A 21,678-nucleotide genomic window follows, 5' to 3' on the forward strand; every position below is an offset into this window, starting at 1 on the left:
TACAGTGATAAAATTACTGAAGTCTAGAAAGATTGAAAATAAATGACAATGAATATAAATGATAAGATTTAAAGAGATTTTAGAGTGATAAGAGAAACAAAATGTCAAATGTGATATATGTGTATGGCAAATAGCTTAAAGATAACAGGAAAGCATTTTTAACTACATTAGTGAGAATAAACACATCGGATATAGACTAGTTACTAGATTAAGGTACTGCAACTGTGTTAGTTGTACAGAAATTGCCTCCAATGGGTGCATGCAGCCAGGGAAGCGTGCGTGAAACATGGCTGTGGGGGATCTACATACACCCCTCCTGTGAAACCTGCATGCTCCATTACCTCTCTGAAATGCCTGTACACCAGTGCATGCAACATGGGGAGTAGATAGGAAGAATTAGAAATCTGTGTGCAATTGCAGGACCGTGATCTCATTGCAATTACGTGGTGGGATAGCTTGCATGACTGGAATGCAGTCATGCATTTTAGGAGAGACAGGTCAGGAAGGTGGGATGATAGAGTTGCTCTTTTATGTGAGAGAGCAACTGGAATATTATCGAGCTCTGCCTGGGATGGATGAACAGTGAGTTGAGAGCATATAGGTAAGGATTAAAGGGTAGGCTAACATGTGACACTGTTGTGAGTGTTTACAACAGGCCACCTGATCAGGAACAGAGGAAGATGATGAGGCCTTCTACAGACAGCAAGAAGTAGCCTAATGATCACAGGCCTTGGTTCTCATGGGGGATTTCAACATGCTGGAAAGACAACACAGCTAGGCACAAACAGTCTAGGAGGTTTCTGCACAGAACTGATGATAAGTTTTTGACATATGTGGTGAAGAGCCAGTGAAGAGAGGTGTTGGTTCCTGTACTAACAAACAAAGAAGGACTGGTTGAGATGTGAAGGTTGGGGACAGCCTTGACTGCAGTGACCATGAAATGGTGGAGTTCAGGATCCTGTATGGAGGAAGGCAATAAGAAGGATCACAATCCTGGTCTTCAGGAGAGCGAACTTCAGCCTCTTCAGGGACCTACTTGGCGGAATGCCATGGGTGAGGGCCCTAGAAGGAAGAGGAGTCCAAGAGAGCTGGTTAATATTCAAACATCACTTTCTCCAAGCTCAAGATCAGTGTATCCCTATGAGTAAGAAGTCAAGCAAAGGGGGCAGGAGACCTGCATGTAGACAGGCCACATGGGAGGAATATAGGAACATGGTCAGAGTATGCAGGGATATGACAAGGAAGACTAAGGCCCATTTGGATTTAGATCTGACAAGGGATGTCAAGGACAACAAGAAGGGCTTCTTCAAATACATTGGTTGCAAAAGGAAGACTAGGGAAAATGTGGGCCTGCTGCTAAATGGAGTGGGTGCCCTAGCGTCAAAGAATACAGAGAATGCAGAGTTACTGAATGCCTTCTTTGCTTCAGTCTTCACTGCTAAGGTCAGCCCACATGAATCCCAGAGCCTGGAGAAAAGAGAGAAAGTCAGAAGAAAGGAAGACTTCCCCTTGGTTAAGGAGGATCGGGTTAGAGATCATTTAGTCAAACCTGACACCCACAAATCCATGGGCCCAATGAGATGCACCCATGAGCGCTGATGGAGCTGGCGAATGTTATTGCTAGGCCACTCTCCATCATCTTTGAAAGGTCATGGAGAACAGCAGAGGTGCCTGAGGACTGGAAGAAAGCCAGTGTCACTCCAGGCTTCAAAAAGGGCAAGAAGGAGGACTGAGGAAATGACAGGCCAGTCAGCCTCACCTCCATCCCTGGAAAGGTGATGAACCAATCTTGGATGTCATCTCTCTGCATGTGGAGGAAAAGAAGGTGGACAGGAGTAGTCAGCCTGGATTCAGCAAGGGGAAATCCTGCTTAACCAACCTGATAGCCTTCTGTGATGGAATGACTGTCTGGGTAGATGAGGGGAGAGCAGTGGATGTTGTCTACCTTGACTTCAGCAAGGCTTTTTACGCTGTCTGCCATAGCATCCTCCTACATAAGCTCAGGAAGTGTGGGTTGGATGAGTGGACAGTGAGGTGGCTTGAGAACTGGCTGAAAGGCAGAGCTCAGAAGGTTGTGATTAGTGGTGCAGAGTCTAGTTGGAGGCCTGCAGCTAACAGAGTCCCCCAGGGATCTGTACTGGGTCCAGTTTTGAACAACTTAATCATCAGTGACCAGATGAAGGGACAGAGTGCCTCCTCAGCAAGTTTACTGATGATACCAAACTGGGAGGAGTGGTTGATGCACCTGAGGGCTGTGCTGCCATTCAGAGAGACCTGGACAGGCTGGAGAGCTGGGCGGAGAGGAACCTCATGAAGTTCAACAAAGGCAAGTGCAGTGTCCTGCGCCTTGGGAGGAAAAAACCCTATGCACCCCTACAGGCTGGGGGCTGACCTGTTGGAAAGCAGCTCTGCAGGGAAGGACCTGGGAGTGCTGGTGGACAACAAGTTAACTGTGAGCCAGCACTGTGCCCTTGTGGTGAAGAAGGGCCATAGTGTCCTGTGTTGCATTAGGAAGAGTGTTGCCAGCAGGTCAAGGGAGGTGATCCTGCCCCTCCTGCCCTGCTGAGGCCTCAGCTCGAGTACTGTGTCCAGTTCTGGGCTCCCCAGTACAAGAGAGACATGGAGCTACTGGAGAGAGTCCAGCGTAGGGCGATGAAGATGATGAGGGGACTGGAGCATCTGCCCTATGAGGAGAGGCTGTGAGAGCTGGGCCTGTTTAGCCAGGAGAAGAGAAGACTGAGAGGGGATCTTATCAGAATCTACAAATACCTTAAGGGAGGGTATCAAGAGGATGGGGCCAGACTCTCTTCAGTGGCACCAAGTGACAGGACAAGAGGCAATGGGCACAAACTGAAACACAGGAAGTTCCACCTGAGTATAAGGAAAAACTTCTTTACTGTGAGGGTGATGGAGCACTGGCACAGGTTGCCCAGAGAGGTTGTGGAGTCTCCTTCTCTGGAGATACTCAAAACCCGCCCGGACGCAATCCTGTCTAACATGCTCGAGGTGACCCTACTTGAGCAGGGAGATTGGATTAGATGATCTCCAGAGGTGCCTTCTAACCTCAACCATTCTGTGTAGCAGTGTTTCACAGTTAATTCTTTTCTGTACTTAAACACAATATGAGTATCCAGTCATCCTCCATTTGCAGTGCTTCAAATGAGACTACTGGTACTGAACACTGTGCTCAGTAGTTAATGTTTAAAAGATTATCTAAATTTGACAACACATAAAGGAACTAGGAGGCAGATATAATGATGTAATGTACTTTATATGGTTTGCTGGGTAGGAATTTTGTTTGCACTAGTGCATTTGTTTTTTACAGGATTTTTATATAATTGTCCTGCAAAAGACGGGCTATTTGAGGAGAAGAAACAAAAGATCTACCATCTGAAGGGCAAATGAATTGTGTAAGTTTTACATTACAACTAAGAAGTTAGCATTAGAAATGCACCAGTAAGATATCTGTGTAAGATAAGTAGGTACTGATTATGCAGATCTGCAAGAATATGTTATCTCTCTAGTCAGAAGACTGGACTTAATCAACACACAACGTTAGTACTATTGCCCTTTTAGATAATTCAGTGTATTTTCCTGAGAAGGGACCTCATTAAAATAATTTTGTCTAGAAAACTAAAATTATGTATATAGTTTACATTTCATGTCCTTTACTGGATTCTTAATATGATGTGTTAAGAAGGAGTTCAAAACTGAGTTACAGTAATGACATTATTACTTTAAAACGTAATCACAAGTCACACTAGTTGTACTTACCGTATTTCCTCAGAGTGAATAAAGGCTAGCGTAAGTGCAGTGTACATCACATACCTTTTGCTGTCCTTGCCCTGCCCCCCTAGATAACTAAGTCTGATATGTTTAAATGTGACATGAGCTTAGCTATGACATGTAAATTCAGCTGCCCTGAACTGAAAGCCTTGAGCTGCACAGTGTTACTACTTACATTCCTGTGTGGTTTGGTGGCTGCATGCTTAGTGGCTGCATGTGGAGGCTTCAAACTTTCCTGGCAAACCAGGTATGGAATTTGCCCTTCCCAGAACTGCAATAAAAAAAGCTAGAGAAGAGGAACAGAATTAAAGTGTAAAGTTCAAATTTCCTGAAATGTTTACCTAGCATATATGAGGGGATAAAAACTTGAAAATAAGGATGTTACTTGATGAGAAATCTCACTACCTTTGAAATTGCCACAGCTTGAGAAGAGATGTGAATTCAAACACTGATGTAATGGTTAATTAGAAAGGTAAATGTAGTACAGACCAAAAGGTATTAAAATAAAGTAAAAGTGACAGTAAAAGAACCCTGCTAAACTTCCAGACAGAGCAAAGATAAAATGTAGAACCTTGGATTGTCTCTTAGACAATTATTTATTTATCTTTATATGTCTTTATTTATCTTTATATATCTTAGGCATATTATTTACACTCTGTTCTGTAAACAGTTATTTTTTCCAGTCTTAGTTTTCCCTCCCAACTCTCAGTTCCAGCCTCTTTTAACAGATGGTTTTGCAGTGAAGACTTCCTTTCTCCATACTCCTCTCTGGTTCAGTTCTCTGTGTTCATTATTGTAAGACTTTTTCATCACTTTCTGGGTGTCAGCAAGAATGTCACTGAAAGACTAAGACAAGATAATCTTAATTGTGGATGGTGCTGTTATTGAGATTTTGATATTGCCATTATTTATGATGCTAAAAATTAGCTTTTATCCAATGCAATACAACAACACACTTATCACGTTGATTTTATTGTACATAGAGCAGTTTGCATATTCCCCAGGCATGAGATTTTTATAGAATTAAAGATAAAAAGTAGGTTTTCAGTAACAACATTAATTTCTGAGATAGAGTAACTTGCAGTGTAGTGGTTCCCAAGATAGTCATTAACTCCAAGTTTAATTAAGGTATAAAAATATCTTAAGATAATATAATGCATGCCTGTGTTTGTGAAAGGATGTTTACAGTTCTGCTTGTTTTGCATATCACAAGTGATCAGTAGTCATTTGTCACCTAACTCTATTTCAAAACCTTCAATTTTGAAAACTGGGATAATTTAAAACAGGGATTGATGAGTCATGCAAGCTCCCTTAATCCTTCAGTTGGTAGCATGGGGTCAGGATCCACATCTGCTCTGCTTTTTTTATCGAACAGAAGCCAGTATATGAAAAACAATGGTATAAAAATGATTGCAGCACAGAGCAAGTTCAGCAGTAAGGAGCCTGATTTCTTGTATAACCCTCCTTGCAATCATATGTGTACATGTATGTATATGTGTTAATTCTGACACATACACTGACATATAACATTTATGCTGATATGATATATATCAGTGTATTTATCAGAATATATGTTCTGTTACGGTAGAGCTCAGAGCTGTAATGGCTGAAGATAAGCATTAGCTTATCTTATTCTCTCCATGTCTAGTGCTTGAATCGGGTCAACGCTACCACAGTGTTACCAGAGTTCATCTTCATTTGCTGATCTGTATCTTCCATAATCAAAGCAACTAGCAGAATTATTGGGGAAATGTCTTGGGCTGATTTGTTGCAGCAGTAATGCACATGTGGCTCACCCTGACACAAGTAGAAGTGGCATGCAAACAACTGACTCCAAGAAAATAAAGTTTACTTTTTTTTTTCCCTAAGTGCAGAGCATGAACGCAGTGCCCCACTACCACAGATGATACTGTGGGATTTCTAGTGTGTGGGGAAATCACAGGCTTGAGTACACTCATTCAGCGAAGAGAATTGCTGCACCCTGGGGAAAAAATCGCTTTCCCGATCATGAGGTCTCCTCTAGGTGGATGTTTTGATTAATGTTTCTGTTACTATGCAAGGGTGTGTGTTGAAAGTTCCTCAAATATTACAAAATACATACCCACACAGCCAACATATAATGCATTTACATTTCCTACCACAAAATTTTATCATGCTTGGGTACACTTCTAGAGCAATTTTAGTGAGCATATTCTTCCTCCTGCTGTGACTTTGGTAAATATTTTTTCTCACACATGAATAGTTCCATATTGTTTTCCTTGTTGCTCAAGGAAAACAATAGCCTTCTTGCTCCTTCTGTTTCCTGTGTTCTGACCTCTCCTGAGTTGCCAAATATTTAAGGAATGAGCCTATTGCTTTCATGAAAAATGCCCACCAGATGTCATACTAGTACTTTTAATACAGACACATCAAGTGATCCTGGATGGCCTTTTAACCTATGCCAATTTTTTTAGTATATGCAAATATAGTGTTAATCAAAGGCAGAAACAGAACTCACCTAGATGAGGTAACATCTGTGAGAAGCTAAAACCTAGCTATTTAGATGTCAGTTCAGATCTGTAATATGGTCTGTAATTTTCTTGAGATGTTCTTTGCGCCAAACTCTATTTAAATATCTAACAGTGGTTCAGGAGTTTATATGTAGGTTCTTCTGCTGGGAAAACTTAGAAGCATAGATTTAGTCATATATTTTTTAAAATCGTGGCTGAAGTTTTTGACTAATACCTAAATATTTGGGTATGCTAGCTCTGTGGCTGTCAGGACAGCTGATGATAATGTATACAGATCATTCTTATTTCAGGTTTGTCAGACATCCGCTACTCCTTTCTGTGTTGTCATCTTGTTGTTTCTTTCTAGTCCAATTCTTTTGTAGTTGTATATACTCACACTTCATTAATATGTACATTATAGATTATTATTTCTTTTTCTTTTATCTAGTAGATGCACAAAATTACGATGATTAGTATTTTCACTGAAAATAAAATAAGGGTCCTACATAATTTTAAATAATTTCCAACAAATGTTTTTGAAAGTATGCATAGGATTTATGAGAAGGCAAAGGGGTAAAGGACCAGATGGGTTACCAGTTGCCATACTCTGTACTTTGGAAATTTTAGGTCTCTTTAATTAACAAAAAACTACAAGGGTTTATTTCTTTTTTTGCTCTTTGATATCTGTATATATTGTCATGAAAAAATACATATTTTTATGTAATCTGCCTACTCTAGGAATGTTTAAAGATTGTAATAACCACATGCTGTTTTGCACTCTGTGTTGCGCATCCTGCATGTGTTACAGCCAGGAATTAATTATTATTGACTCATCTAAAAGCACCTTTTGCAAGTTTACAGCAACACATTCCAAATCCCTTTTGATTTTCTTTAAGCAAAGTTAGAAGTAAAGCAATTAATTGGTGGCAGTTGACACTTAATAAAAAGCACTTTCAAGTTAGGAGCTGCTGTTAGATGGCAGAACCCCATCATGGCAATGACCATCTCCAGATGGGCTTCCACGAAAGGCTAGAGCCTTCGGGAAGCTGACAAAGCTGTGGATAACCAGCATAATCTCCATGCTCCTCTGGATTAGGATATATGTCTTATCTCAGTAAGGAGTTAAAGAGTTTCTCTTTGCTTTTGGCTTTCATCTTGTCACTTTGTTCATTTTGGCATTTTTGGTCACCTTTAATATTAGCTAATATCCAGTATGGTTTTCCAAGGATTTAGCGTAAGCATAACAACTCTCAATCTAACAGCAAAACATTGTCACTCTTTATGTATGTACTCTGCTGGATCAGCACTAGTGTTTTCATCACATTCTAGAATGGGCACTAAAGAAAAAATTAAAGAGCTGGAAAAAATGTAAAGGCTATGATTTAATAAAAACACTAATGTATTCAGGGCAGAGCCAACTCCTTAGCAGTCCTGACATGTAGGGCGGATATAATATAGCCCATCACTGTCTCATTATCTTAGATCTGAGGGCCCAGTTCCTCACTGGTAGTGGACATCATGAGTTATACCTTCATAACCTTGTTTTACACAGCAGCCTATGATGATGCAAAGACTGAAGCAGTGAACAGTCTTGTGAAACTCTCTGTTGAAAGCCTACTTGGGAGGGTAGGACACAAGTATCTGTCTTCATGCTTGTAAAAAATGGCCAGGCTTTTTATCTAAGAAATAAGTAAGTCTGCTTCTTCTGGAAGTTGGCTTCCCTTAAGAAGAGAGCGGGACGAGAAGGGATGTATGTTGATTGACTGTTTTATTTCATTTTTCTCATGAACTCTATTAATAAAATCAGTCAGGAACCATCTCTCTGCAATTTACTGCCCTATTCTTCTCTAGAGTAAAACACAGAGGCATTCTAGGGGGTATCTTTGTCCTGGCTGAAAGACCTGATTTTGAAACTGTCATGTTGTACTCAAAGAGAAGGAGCTAATTTTCTTCTGGAGCAGGAATTAGAGCTCAGAGTGTCAATACTGGACTGATGCCTCAGACTCTGTCTAGATTTGAACACTTAATCTCTCGTTACCTCTTTACCTGTTTGTAAACAGAAATAACAAGACTTCTTTTCTCTGGCTCAGTATGTTTATGTGATTTGTATAATCTTTGGGTAGAACCTCCATAATTCAACTAATTAGAGCATGAATATTTAGCAGAAGTAATCTTATTTTAAGCATTTATTACTTCCAAGATTGGGATTTAAAGAGTGTTAACAGAGTGCTTTAGTACTACACCTAGTTCTTGCAATGTGATCCCCTTAGCTTATTTTTCTGCCACAGTAAAAGACTGAATCAGTATATTTTATTGTAATGTATTTATTAAAAAATAAACAACCTTCCTTAGGAAATTTCTGTTATTGTGTTTTCCAGTAAATTTATTTCTACTGTTTTTCCTGGCACACTTCTTACAGAAATAGTGTTTGGACTGATCACTGAATCGTCCCTCCAGACAGCTAAGGGGGAAATCCATGACTCTCTATTTACACATACTCTGTGCTTGTGCGAGGGGGAGTTGCTTAAGAAACTTTTTTTGTTTTTCATAACTGTGTGTGGGGAAAGAAGTAGATGATGAAACATCATGTGTTTTCATTTGTCTGTTTTAAGGAAACTTTCAGAAGAAAGAAAGAAAAGCAAATGGTAGCATTCACACATTCATTCCCACATTTGAAAGCAAGAAATGAGCATTAAATGATGCAGTGTAACCTTCTGCATTACACAGGCAATTACATTTCATCTCATTTCCCCTATCCTAAACTCATTGACTTGTCCATGACTAAAACAGCAGTTCCACATCAGCATTCACTCTTGGTCTAGTGTTTGCAAGAGACATTGAATCCACTCATGCTAATGAATGCTCATCATATTAGTGATAATTATCCTCACTTTTTTTTTCTCTTCAAGACAAAAGCAAATTTTAAATCTAAATTTGTATGACTTAAACTCCAAGTGGTTTTGTTGTATCTTTCTTATGTTGGGATAATTGATACTATTTCGTTGTCTGTCTAATGATTCTAATACTCCTTCTATCCTAAACATTTAGTCTTCGTGTTCTTTTCTTTGGAAAGAGAAGTTGTATGGAGCCACATACTTCTTTATGTATGGTCTTTGGAAATAAATGCAATAGTTTCGAATGTCAAATACCTAAACCCGTGAAGAACTGAACAGCAGACAAGTGTCTTTATTCTCAGTCTCTGAGTTAGAGTGCTTTAAATTGAGTCATAGCTTTAAACCTAGTCAGAACTAAGTACACTGGTGGTTTTATCTGATGCATAGGTGGCACTTTCTGTGTGCTTCTCTCATATCCGTTGCTCTAGTAAACAATCCTAGAGCTGCCTATGTTTGTTTAGCTTGTATTTCTCTGCTGTTTCATAGAAGAGAGGACCTCCTTTCTCAGACTTACTCCAAATACTGGATTCTGGATTTTTTTTTCACCAGCATAATGACCTGGGTACATTGTATTGCATTCACCTCTAATGCTTCTTGTTGATAAAGTGAATGGATTCATCTCCTTTAGTGTCTAAGTATAAGGAATTTTCCCACATTCTTATACCATTTTTGGTTAAACTTCTCCAGAGCCTTCAATGTCCTTTACACAATGTGGAACAATACACAACTGATAACTCTGTGCAGAAATTGAGTAACTTCCTTGCTCTGTACATCTTAAAATGCCAAGATCATATTAAATCTTTTCCCTATCTTCTCTTTACTTCCCTTTCCCCTCTCAGCAAGTTTGAACATAGTTCATAATCCTTTCTAATAGACCCTCTGTGAATTGTTTTCAGTCAGTGCTTTCCAGGATATTTCTCCTTGCTTTCTAAGTGTAACATGCATTCTTTGTTCCTTGACAATGATCTTCTATAGGGCTGGATTCAAATGCAGTGTGTTTGAAAAACCACAGTTCATCAATTGCTTTTATGTATAGCTGTCCTCACTGCTTATAAGATTTCCAGAGTAATGTGACTCGCAGATTTCCTTGGTGGTAATTTTATATTTGTTTAAACTTGTTATGTACAACAGAGGGTCTGCAGCCAGTTCCTGAGAAACTCACTAGGAACTTCACCTCTTTGGTAATAGTTCTTGGTATGGATTTACCAGAGTAGGCTACAAAAGCTGTAATCCTCAAGATAACATACTAGATGTTTTCACAAAGTTATTGACACATTTTTATTATTATTTGGTTTTTAAAATTGAATTCAAGCTTGAGATTATGCACAGTGACTCTTGATATTTTTATAATTTTCCATTTTAAAATAAAGAACATGTAGATGAAATACCTTGAAACTTTCATTGTTGTCATCAGGAGATGTGGTTGTATTTCCAGCTATGCAGTAGGATCAGATATGGTTTATATTTCTCCATAATCGTGTCAAATCCCACTTTTTCCCCTTTACACTTGTGCTTCCTCCCTGGAATATTTATGTTACATATGTACCCACTGTTGTGGACACTTCTGATGAGTCACTGGAAACCATGAATTCTGATGGCTGAATATTATACTTTAAAAAAATTCAGGATGGATATATATATATATATGTGTGTGTGTGTGTATATTAAAGTGAGAGTAATCAGCTGGCAAAATGATTTGCCAAAAGTTGTAGAGACTTTTCTGATATTTAAGGTTCAGTTTCTAATTCAGGAGTTTCACTAAGGATTACCTGTCAGGAGCAACAAATGGTAACTAGGTTAAAAATGCCTGCTTTTAGGAAATTTAAACTTTGCAGCAATCTTCATTGCTGTTGGAAAATTTATAGGGGCCTGTGAACTGAAAAATATGACAATTCCTGATAATTCAGAAAGGAATTAATTCAGGCGGTATCTGCCTGTGTTCTGCAGGAAGAGAGAATAGCAGATCACGAAGTTGCCTTCTAATTCTCTAATCTATAAAGGTTCTCATAATTAGAGAATTATCCTTAGCTTTAGAAATCCATATCCAATTCCTTTCTTTGCCTTAGACTTCCTATGTGATGTATTAGTCACTGAGACAAGGATCATTAAAGAAACTTGGGATATATCTGTGATGACAGTCAAGTGTGGATCTAAGTACCAGCTTCTTTGTAAAAGATAGTGAAGTCTGGTGTTTTGCTGGGAAACATGGCGTATTTGTCTGTGCCTGTTCATTGAAGAAGAGATGCTAGAGGGTATTCAGTGGGAAGGATATTGTCCTAAAAACACATAACTGCACACACCCTTTGACCTCTTTAAGACTTCTGTAAGTGCACAGGAGATATTCCTCAGGCCCTGACAAGATTGAGCACCTTAAGTGGTTGGATTTATTTACTCTGCAATACCAAGCAGGCATGGTAGTAAAATGACTGGAGTTTCTGCAGTGTGACTTAAGGCTTGACCTTTAGACCAATCCAATTAAAGATAGGATTTGGTTTCCAATCTTTACTTATGGAATTGGAAAACAGAAGCTACAAGCAAAACAAGCAAACTCTAATCCTATATGTATTTAACATAATTCCCTGTAATTACTTCTGCAGCCATCCGCGCTGATTCCCTTAGTCTGTTCTGAGGGATGGATGCAGGGTTTGCCCTGTTCCTGCCAGCTCCTGCAGCTCTGATTCGTCGCTAGCCAACAGGAAGGGGGGAAACGGAGTTTAAAGGGTCTTCTTCTTCCCAGGGGCTACTCCTGTGGACCACCTTCTCAGGTACTGCTCACCATGTCCATCACTTGCATGTCTTCTTGGTATAGAAAAAAGTAGGTTTTCCTTTAGGTTTTCTAAAACCTTCTTCTTATGGCATGGATGAACTGGACTCGCAGGACAGCCAGATACCTTGTGTTTGGTTTGCTTCTGTTCTTCAGCTGTAAAATTAAGACGATCATATCTTGTACTGAAACAGAGCAGTCCATTAAGTAGTATCTGTCCTGCATCTGGCCAGTAGGACATTGGCATCCATCCCAAATTCTTTCCCCTGGGGAATGTTTTTTTCCAGCTATATTCAATACTGAACAATATAAGTCCTGTTCCTGATGCAGAGAGCTGAGTTCATTACTGCTGCTGCTAAACAGTGGCTGTTGGGGTGTGGAGTGACAGCTATTTTGGGGAGGATTCTGGTACGTGTTTGTAAAGGATGAGAGAATAAATTGACTTGTACTAATTTGGCTTTGGGAAAGGAGGAGATGGTGAGATCTCAAAACGTGTGAGATTCCATGACTGATCAAGATTGAAGTTTTCATTTAATAGGTACTGAATACTGAAGCAATAAGGTACTGAAATACTGATGCCATGCAACTGAAAGTAACAAAAAAGTGTGACATTTCCTGTCATGGAACGAGTAGGAATAAAGAAAATCAGATATTTATTTCTTTTTCTACATATTCTAATTGTTATTTTACTGTCTTTCCATATACTTCTCTCCAGAATGAGTCCTTGAAAAAACTCATTTTCTTCTTTTACCTCCTCTCTCCATGCTAGCTCTTAATGGTGGATAATCTGTCGCAAACATATACTTATTTGGGTTAAATTATACTGACTAAAGATACTGTTTCAGTACTGAGATTATCTAATGACTTTATCCAGATAGCTACATTCCTTCCTTTCTTCTTTCCTTCTATGTTTATCCAGACAGCTGTGTTCCTTTGATATACAAACACTCTGACTTGATCTAACAGTAGTTAGCTGCTTGCATCCTGCAATGTTAGGCATATTGCAATAACTTACTTTTTCTCATTTTTCATGTACCTAATTTTTAACTCTCTGAAGAGAGATTTATGAAGAATATACTGTCTCATCATCCGTAAAACTGGAAAAAAATAATGGGCTATAAACTAGAAAAAGCTCCTTAGCACTAATGTTAAATAACTTGACTCTATTGACCGTAGTTAAAATTTTGAAGGAATTGTATTTGAATGAATCCTAAATTATGAGCAAATCTGGATGTGGAAATGAGAGAGGAAGAAAGGATGTGTGTGGAGACATAAAACCCACAAAATAATCAGTCACAGAATAGTTGGGGTTGGAAGAGACTTATGGAGAAAATCTGGTCCAACCCCTTGCTCAGACAAGGTCTACAGGTTGTCCAGGACCATGTCCAATTGGGTTTTGAATTTCTCCAAACATGGAGACTCCACAACCTGGCCAACCTGTTCCGGGGTTCAAACCACCCTTGCAGTGGAGAAGTGTTTTCTTGTGTTCAGATGGAAATTTCTGTGTTTCCGTTTGTGCCCATTGCCTCTTGTCCTGTCACTGGGCTCTGCTGAGAAGAGTCTGGCCCCATCCTCTAGGTGTTGACTCTGATTTGGAAGTATAGTTTCAAGAGCTAATGCATTCTTAAAATGCATTATACACATATACAAATACAGGCTATTTTTCTGTTTCTGGGAAACATATGTGACACACCATTTCCAAAATTAATTTCATAATCCTTCTAATGTACATTTTCCAAAAAGGCTTTGTCAACACATAAGAAATATTTAAAATATGAAAAGCTCAGCCATGAAAAATGTATGCCATCTCTGAACACTTTTCATAACTAGTTGATTTAAAAATATTACCATGTTAAACTATGTTAGCTTAATTATTGTTAAAGATTACTAATGCAAACTGCTTTCTCTGCAATGTTCAAGAAATAAATGCATAAATTTGTGAAGCAAATACTCCCCAGTTACCCAAGAATAATAGGACGTAAAATCATTCACTCAGGCTGGAGGAACAAGTGCTGCTGGAGATCTGACCTATTATTATCTCCTGAAATCAACAAACTGCCTACTGCTGGTTTCAAATAAGAGAGCTTTGGATCAGCTCCTGAGAGCTGGCTCGTTCAAAACTGCCACCCTGCAAACAAACGGCATTGTTTGTTTGGTTTGTACACAATAGATATTGGCACTTTATTCTTGGACTAAACAGCAAATTGCAAATTGCAAAACTCGCTTGGCATTTTCAGTAAATCTTGGTTTTACACTTCAGCCTTACAAGGGCAACCTAACATTGATGCTAAGGGAAGTTCTTTTGTCTTTCCTGCATGATCTACAATCCTGTACCTACCTGAGAATATGATCCTGTACTAACTTCAGTCCTCTATAGATGGTATTCAGACAGACTGCATCTCTAAATGAAGCTAATTCTCTGTGAGGCTAAAGAAGACATGATTTGGCCCAGTGTACTCTGAAAAGGGCACTCTGAAATACAGAATACTGTTCTCTGAGGGACGAAGACACAGAGCGCTTGTTATGTTTGTATATGATGAAGCATTACTGTTAGATGAGCATTACTTGCCATGGTTGGTGCAGGTTCAACACCAACCAACAGAGAGAAAAGGGCATTTCTCTCAACAGAGAGAAAAGGGCATTTTTAGCTCTACATCTGCACAGTCAGAGACCCCTGTAAATCCATTACAAATGACTATATAAACAAAAAGTACATGAATTTTGGTCGTTAATATTCTTAATCACATAAATTTGGAGAAAGTCTGACACAACAGAAGTTGGCTCCAAGATGGCAAATCTGGAGGATATCTTTTCTGTCTTTCCATTTCTCTTCTACTAAAACACGCATGCATGCCCGCCCGCCTGCACACACACAAACACACATGGTCTCTCTGTTCTCTCTCTCACAAATGCTATCTCTCTTGCTGTCTCTCTCTCTCTCTTTCTCTCTCTGCTTCTGCCTAGAGAGGAAAGTCTTCTGGGGAGTCTGGAGGAGCTGTTATAGGCATCATCACAACAGTGTGGCTACTCTGGCCCCTTGAGCCAATATATGATCCTTTTTCAGTGACTCCGTTAGATTAACTTGGAATATCTCTAAACAAAGCATGAAATGAGGTACTTCTCCATCGTTTAAAAGGTCAAAGAAAACTTCTGTAATGATGTAGACATTGGTCATGCAGAATGTAAAGTATGCACAGATACTGGTTAGTAGGATCACTTGTTGCTAGGATTATTTGTAAGAAATCTGGCTGCATCACTTACTGATACACTAGTCTCCTTTATCATTATCTTGAGTACTAAGAACTTTCTTTCTTTCTTTCTTTTTAGTTCAGAGAGTAGGAAGGAGATGGGATATGGGTCTGGAGTAGGAAAGACTCCACTGTTGAGAGATGTTTGGGTAAGTGTCATTCAGATAATGATCTTTTTTCTGATCTGTTTGACAGTGCTTGTTTGAAATAAGTTAGCTATTTCATTGTCATACTTTCATATTTGTGAGTATGCTCTCAATGAGACAGGGAAAAGGCAGAGAGAGAGAAGACAGCAATTCTCTTCCTATAAAAAAGAACATTTTGCCTTTTAAAAAAATTCTCTAGTGTTAAGGAGGCTGTTAGATCCCTTCTTTCCAATGTAACAATATCATCATCTGAGCTGGGTCCTGTTTTTCCACATTATACTGAGCCCACTTCAGTGACTAAGTAAGATCTGCATATCTGAAGATCCAAGAACAGAGCAACAAAGATGGGGGAAGGTGTGCACTGGTGGTTGGTGAAGACCGGATCCCATTTTATTCCTTGCCTCAAGGCCTATTCTAAAATCACTAAGCAAGTGAGCATATCAGCAGCTGCATCATATCAAAAGAGGTTCCCAAAATGGTAACAGAGCTCAACACTTAAAGGAATTTTCTTTATTGTGGTTAAAATATGTGTATTTTCCATAAAATATCTTTAATATTGCACCTAAGGATATCTTTCTGGAAAAATTAGCAATGGAAAAATTATCTTCATGAGATACAATCTTGATATATAATATAATCCCCCCCAATATAATAGGATTTTCTTTCAGTTTCTTTCCTTACAGTCCACTGTATACACAGAATTACTGGCTACTTTTCATATGTACTTGTAGAGAAGCTTAGGTGTGTGACCACACCATCTTAGCTATTTCTGTCATTTTTGTCTCTCCTCCATCCGCTTGCTAGCTACATTTGTAGTACTATAGTAAAGTAAAGATTCAGTAATCCTTGGCTGATACACTTTGAACAACACAGTTCTTATACACAAGCCAAAGGAACAAATCTTGCTCAAGTATCTCTAAAGTATGAGCATCTTTTGGTTCAGACATTGATGGAGGATAAGGTAATGTTGTGAAGAGCAGAATTCTTTTTCAGCTAGCATCTGGTCTGGCCCCGTTCTACAGATGCCACTGGCTTGAGGGATGGGATCAGACTGTGTGCATGCCTGTGTGCGTGTGTGCGTGTGTGTGCATGCATGTTTATGAGAGCAAGTCTCCTTGAAAGAGCCTGCATGGGCAGCATGGGGAAGAGAAACAGACACCATGTAACAGCAGATTTTGCTCTGATTCTGCCCAGCCCAGGGTGAGATTCAGAATGACAAAGGAGGGATATTGGGCATCATTTTCTTCTCTCATATTCCTGTTAGGAATAGAGGACAAGTAGATGAGGGGAAAATATACTGAGAAGAAATGAGGGCCTACTCCTGTGTCAAAGCATACATGGAGAGCAGGAGCTCAGCTGGCCCCTTGTTTAACATATATTTTAATCTTGTGACTAGGGTGATTTTATTTTACTCAGAGCCTTGCCACATTTTTCACTTTTTCGCTCACCCCCCAGATGAAGGTGTATATAAGGTTTCATTTTGATACTGCCTCCATAATCTCGTTCTTTTTTTTTTTTTAATATTTTATGTTGCAGACTGGTCTAATTATACAGCAGATTTGTTGATAATGTAGTTTGACTGCTCTGAGTATCGAGGATTCCTCTCCCAACCCTGCCGAATTTGTGTGAGTGGTTTGTCTAGGCAAGGAAATACAAGTACAAATTTAACAACCAGTACAACGCAAGGAACAATGAGCGAGAGCATGTAGGCATTTGGAAGATACCATCTGTACGATGAAGCATCCAGGAACCGCTTTCCACCATAAACCAGTGTGTGTGCAGTACACAAAATCAGTGCCAGATATCCCAGCTTGGACTAGGGGGAAACGAAGGAAAGAAAGAAAAAAAGTGGAGGTTAAAATAGTATATTAAACTTCAGGACAAATTCGATTTACAGTACACAGTAAGCTTTATGGAATGTGCCAAATTTGAGACTAATTTGGGACTGCTGAAGTAAAACATTTACGAATACAAAGGCTCTTTTTAATAAAGCTTCATTCAGATGGACCTAGGTGAAACATCATGTTTGGTCTTTTTCCCGTCAACATCCCTGCTACTTTTTGCTAGCTCACACATACTGCCTAGTGGCTGTCATATATAGGAAAATGCAGAGAAAATGGTGAAAGTCAGCTCAGAGATCCAAGCTTTTTTAATGCTCGAGTGCTAATCCAGCCTGAACTACCATACAGTGCAGGTTCTGGGCCTATGTAAAAAACATTCAGTGACAGTAATCTTTCTTCCCTTCACCTTCCCTTCCAGCCTAGTTCTTGCAGAGACATTGTAGCCTGTACCAACCATCTTCGAATCCAAGGGCTGAGATAATAGTGTTGCTGTAGCAAATTTTAGAATCTGTGGAAACTGCAGATTCCCTTCCTTGTTGTTGAGAGGATTTGTGTGATAAACTGAATTTTCAGACTCATTTTAACAGATTTATCTTGTTACCTCAGTTAACTGAGTTTTCATGTGAGCCAAGGAAATTAGCCCAATAAATGGCCAAAATGTTCTGTGACTTAGTATAATTTAGCAGTTGGTAATTCTACAATGTCTGCTTTCTGTTTGTAATTCAGGAGCTCAGATCTTCCTTATTTTCTGTTGTTATTTAATAATCCCAGTTCTACCATCTGCAGTGCTGAGAGCTGTTTTTTAATTCCCTTTTTAATAGGGAAGCTATATAGCCATGCAGATTTTTTTTTTTACTGTGTGATGGTAAAAAAGTGCATGCATCACTTTTGGACATACTAATGGACGAGAGTGCTAAGTCACTAGTAAACCTGTCTGTAGTCATAATTTACAAGGGAATAGGAAATTTTCCAGAAGAGGCAGAGAGAAGAAGATTTATAAAAGAGTCTTTTTCTTACCTGTACAAATCGAAATTCTCGCCAGTTGACACTGTTGCTGACTGAAGGCAAGGAAGTTATTCCCAGCAGAACAAATAAAAAAAATCCTAAAATTCCCAAAGCCAAATAAGAGTCACTAAGCCAGCCATTTGTGGTAATAAATGGATTTGTTTTGTTGCTAAGTGCCTAAAGAGAAGAAAACCAGGTATATATTAGAGTGAGAGCAGTTCTAGGATCAATAGGCATAAAAAATATCTTTTAAGATAACTGGAAGAAAATTGTTATACTTTAACATCATATCATTATATAAAACATTATATGTAACATTAAAACATTATATAAAATGTTATACATTAACTGTCTTAAAATGAATAAAAAGAACAGACCAGCTGTCTCATTTTGGAGATTCTTTGTGAATGGCTACTCAAAAAGCAGAAGAGGTATTATATTACTTGTAGGTTCTGTGTCCCATTACCTATAATTCTGTGACACTGCATGTTTCACACTGCTGTAGATCTACTGCTGAGGACACATATGTGATTCTGTTTTGTTAAATAAGGTCAGAAAGTCAGAATACATGCCATTCTTAAAGGTATATGCAGAAATAGGGAAATATGTTTCTTTAAATTATTCTGAATTTTTACAGTTCTCCTGCTTATTTGTTATCACATAAACTATGTAGAATGAAGGAGGAAGAGGAGCAAAACTTACCTGGGAAATGGTTCTGCTTTCCACTCTCCATCTTACGTAGTAGCGAATAGGGATAATAAGAGTGTACAAAACATGTAGAAAAGCAAATGCCAAGGCTACTAGTCCAAGTTGTTTTCTACACAGCATCCATTTGTCCAGCCAGTCTGGGAAACGACTGTATTTGGTACCTCTGTACAACTGAATAATTGCAGCAAGTACACCAGGAAGATAGACCAAGGCAAGAAGAATTAGTGCCACTATAGGGCAGATCCGATTTGGAATGGAAATTGCAATAAAAAATGAAAAATCTTTTTTTTCATAAACATAAGGGTAAATTACATTACGAGTCAAAGAGTAGAAGAAGAAGAATGCAGTTAGGCCAAGAGACAGAAGGATGGGGAACTTCCACATTGGAAAGAGCTGCAGAGGGTAATTTTCTATTTCCTGAGCAGCCAAGAGAGATCCATGATCCAATGGTGTGAGACCCAGTGCACGAACAATATCCATCACCATTTGTTTAGCTTTCTTGTCATCTCCACAGACAAACACCTGCAGCCAGAAACAAACAGAAGCTTTGTTTTCACAAACTTTTGTGACACTCTTCACTGCTGTCCTGTACTGATGTGGAACCTGTGCACAAGCTTCCTAGACTACTCATTGGCTTCCTTGCTAGCCTTAACCTATGGTTATTTCCTGACCAACAGGCCTAAGAACAAAGAATCGGATCCTTTCCTCTGGAGAAGGAGATTGCTTCAAATGGCAAAATTGTATCTATAAAAACAACAAACCATAACACAAGTAGTACCAGTTTTTGCTTGGAATACTTGGATTTTAACATAACTTTTGAAGATCTTACAAGCTGCCTGAAGCACATGTAGTGACATGAGATTCTGTAAGACTCCTGTAGGTAGAAGCATTGCCACTACTGTGACTCGTAAGGACTCCAGGCAACTGGGCACAGAGATCACTGAAACATCATTGCCCTCTCATGAAAGTAAATATTACTTCTTCCTACCTCTTTTCTGTGGGTGTGCGAGACAGTACTCCTTTTGAGGCTGGAAGAAAGGGGGCAATCTCTGCTTTTATTGATCTAATAATGATGAAGGCTTGTGAAGCCTAGACTTGAAAGTCCATGGCATTTCCTTTTGCGAAAACCATTCCCGCTCCAATCCAAAGGAAAGTTGAGAATGATTTGAATAGCCAGTTGACACAGCATGTTGTGCAAGGACACAGCCCCTCGGAGTTTCATATAGCAAGGCAATCATAAATGATTTTTCTTCAGGTAAAATGTGTGCTGTTACTTTCTATGACCAACTCTGTGTTCGTCTGTCTGTGGTCAAGAAGTCAGTTAAAATGGTTTGCACGGGTCGTATTTTTAGACTTCCTTGTTGATGGATGTTGATTTAGAAGATCCCTTCACCTTTCATCTCACTTCTCCTGTTGCTCATACTCATTCTGTTGCCCCATCATATCCCTCTCCTCCTGATTTTTTACTCTCTTAATTTTATTCTTTTAGTATATTCCTCCTCTATCCTTTCTCTTTAACCTTACATTCCAAGTAAACAACTGATGCACCCATCATTTCCTCTGTCCTTTCTGTCTCTCTCTTTCATTATAGCTCTATTTTTTTCTTTCCTTGCTTTTTTATCTCTCCTAACACCTTGCTATATTTTGATGGTCATCAAAAGGCAAGTTGTCAATATTTCTTATCATGTCATATTAGAGCCCAAAACTTAATTTTAGCTCACATTTAATTTGATTGTCTCAACCATCTCAACCTTACCTGATTCATATATCCCATATGTATGTATGTTTTGTCTATTTGCTAACAAACTGTAAGATACAATGTACTGTAAGCTGCCATTGCTGAGTCTTACCTGTCTGCTTGCGTCCAGCGTGCCAGATTGCAAGGCCCAGGCTGACACAGTGTTGAAGGCTTTCACAACCTTAGCGCCTGGGATCAGCTGAGCAAGGTATTCTGCGTTGGATTGAGAATACTGGTTTAGTTTTAAATTGTTGCTTACATCCACCAACACTTTTCCCTGGAGAGTTTCTGCTAATGGTATAAGGAAGTTGTAATGTTGCCTTGGGATTGCTACAATGATGATGGCAGCTTTCTGTGCAGCCTCTGCATGGCTCAACACCTCTGCATCTTTGGGAATCAGGCTGGATGTCTGCACCTGTCGGCTTCCATACACAACGGAGTAGCCAGACTGAATCATTTTATATCCCAGAGCTCTTCCGAAATCTCCTGTTCCAAATATGCACACTGTCTCTTTTTTGTTGGAAGTGTTAGAAGTCAAAGCCATTACGTTGGAAGGATTTGTATTCATCTATTTGAAAAAAAAGTAATGGGAAAAAATAAGCAAAACATCAGTCTCTTGAAAATGACTTTACCATTGGTTCTGGCTATACAAAATAAACATAAGAGAGTTTTTTCTTGCTTCTTAATCTACTTTATGGACACAGAAAGCTTTGTGAATACACACTCTCAGAAGATTTCTGTACAGTTTTTAAAAAGAGGTTCAGGTTATTCAATTCTTTATCTCTTACAGTATTCTCTATCCATTTAATGGTTTTTAATATTCAGCTGAACTGTTGCTGTTTTTTCCTCTCAAAGGGAAAGAGGGAGGAAAGGATACAGGCGCACAGGCAGCAAGAGTTGCACACACTTTGGAGTCATTTCTGCTTTTTTATGTTACTGAAAAGCATGAAAAAGGAGTGCACTAATCAGATTAGAACCTGGAAGGTCATTTCATAAAATACTTCAAAAAGAAACATTAGAAAAGCTAGCTACAAATTTATGCGTTGTCTTCAGTATTTC

The 21,678-nt window shown here is 39.0% G+C and overlaps 1 protein-coding gene across 1 annotated transcript; it reads right to left on the reverse strand.

Moving 5' to 3' along the window:
* Window positions 1–16,784: 16,784 nt before the first annotated feature.
* STEAP4 (STEAP4 metalloreductase) lies at window positions 16,785–21,187 on the reverse strand. Its single transcript, XM_062567733.1, has 4 exons — window positions 20,732–21,187; window positions 18,876–19,403; window positions 18,186–18,350; window positions 16,785–17,143 (listed from the first exon to the last, which is right to left on the reverse strand). The coding sequence occupies exons 1-4, from the start codon at window positions 21,185–21,187 to the stop codon at window positions 16,874–16,876; spliced, it is 1,419 nt and encodes a 472-aa protein (XP_062423717.1). The 3' UTR covers window positions 16,785–16,873.
* Between the last annotated feature and the right edge of the window lie 491 nt (window positions 21,188–21,678).

Source organism: Rhea pennata, chromosome 2, assembly GCF_028389875.1.
Source record: "Rhea pennata isolate bPtePen1 chromosome 2, bPtePen1.pri, whole genome shotgun sequence".
Classification (NCBI taxonomy): domain Eukaryota; kingdom Metazoa; phylum Chordata; class Aves; order Rheiformes; family Rheidae; genus Rhea; species Rhea pennata.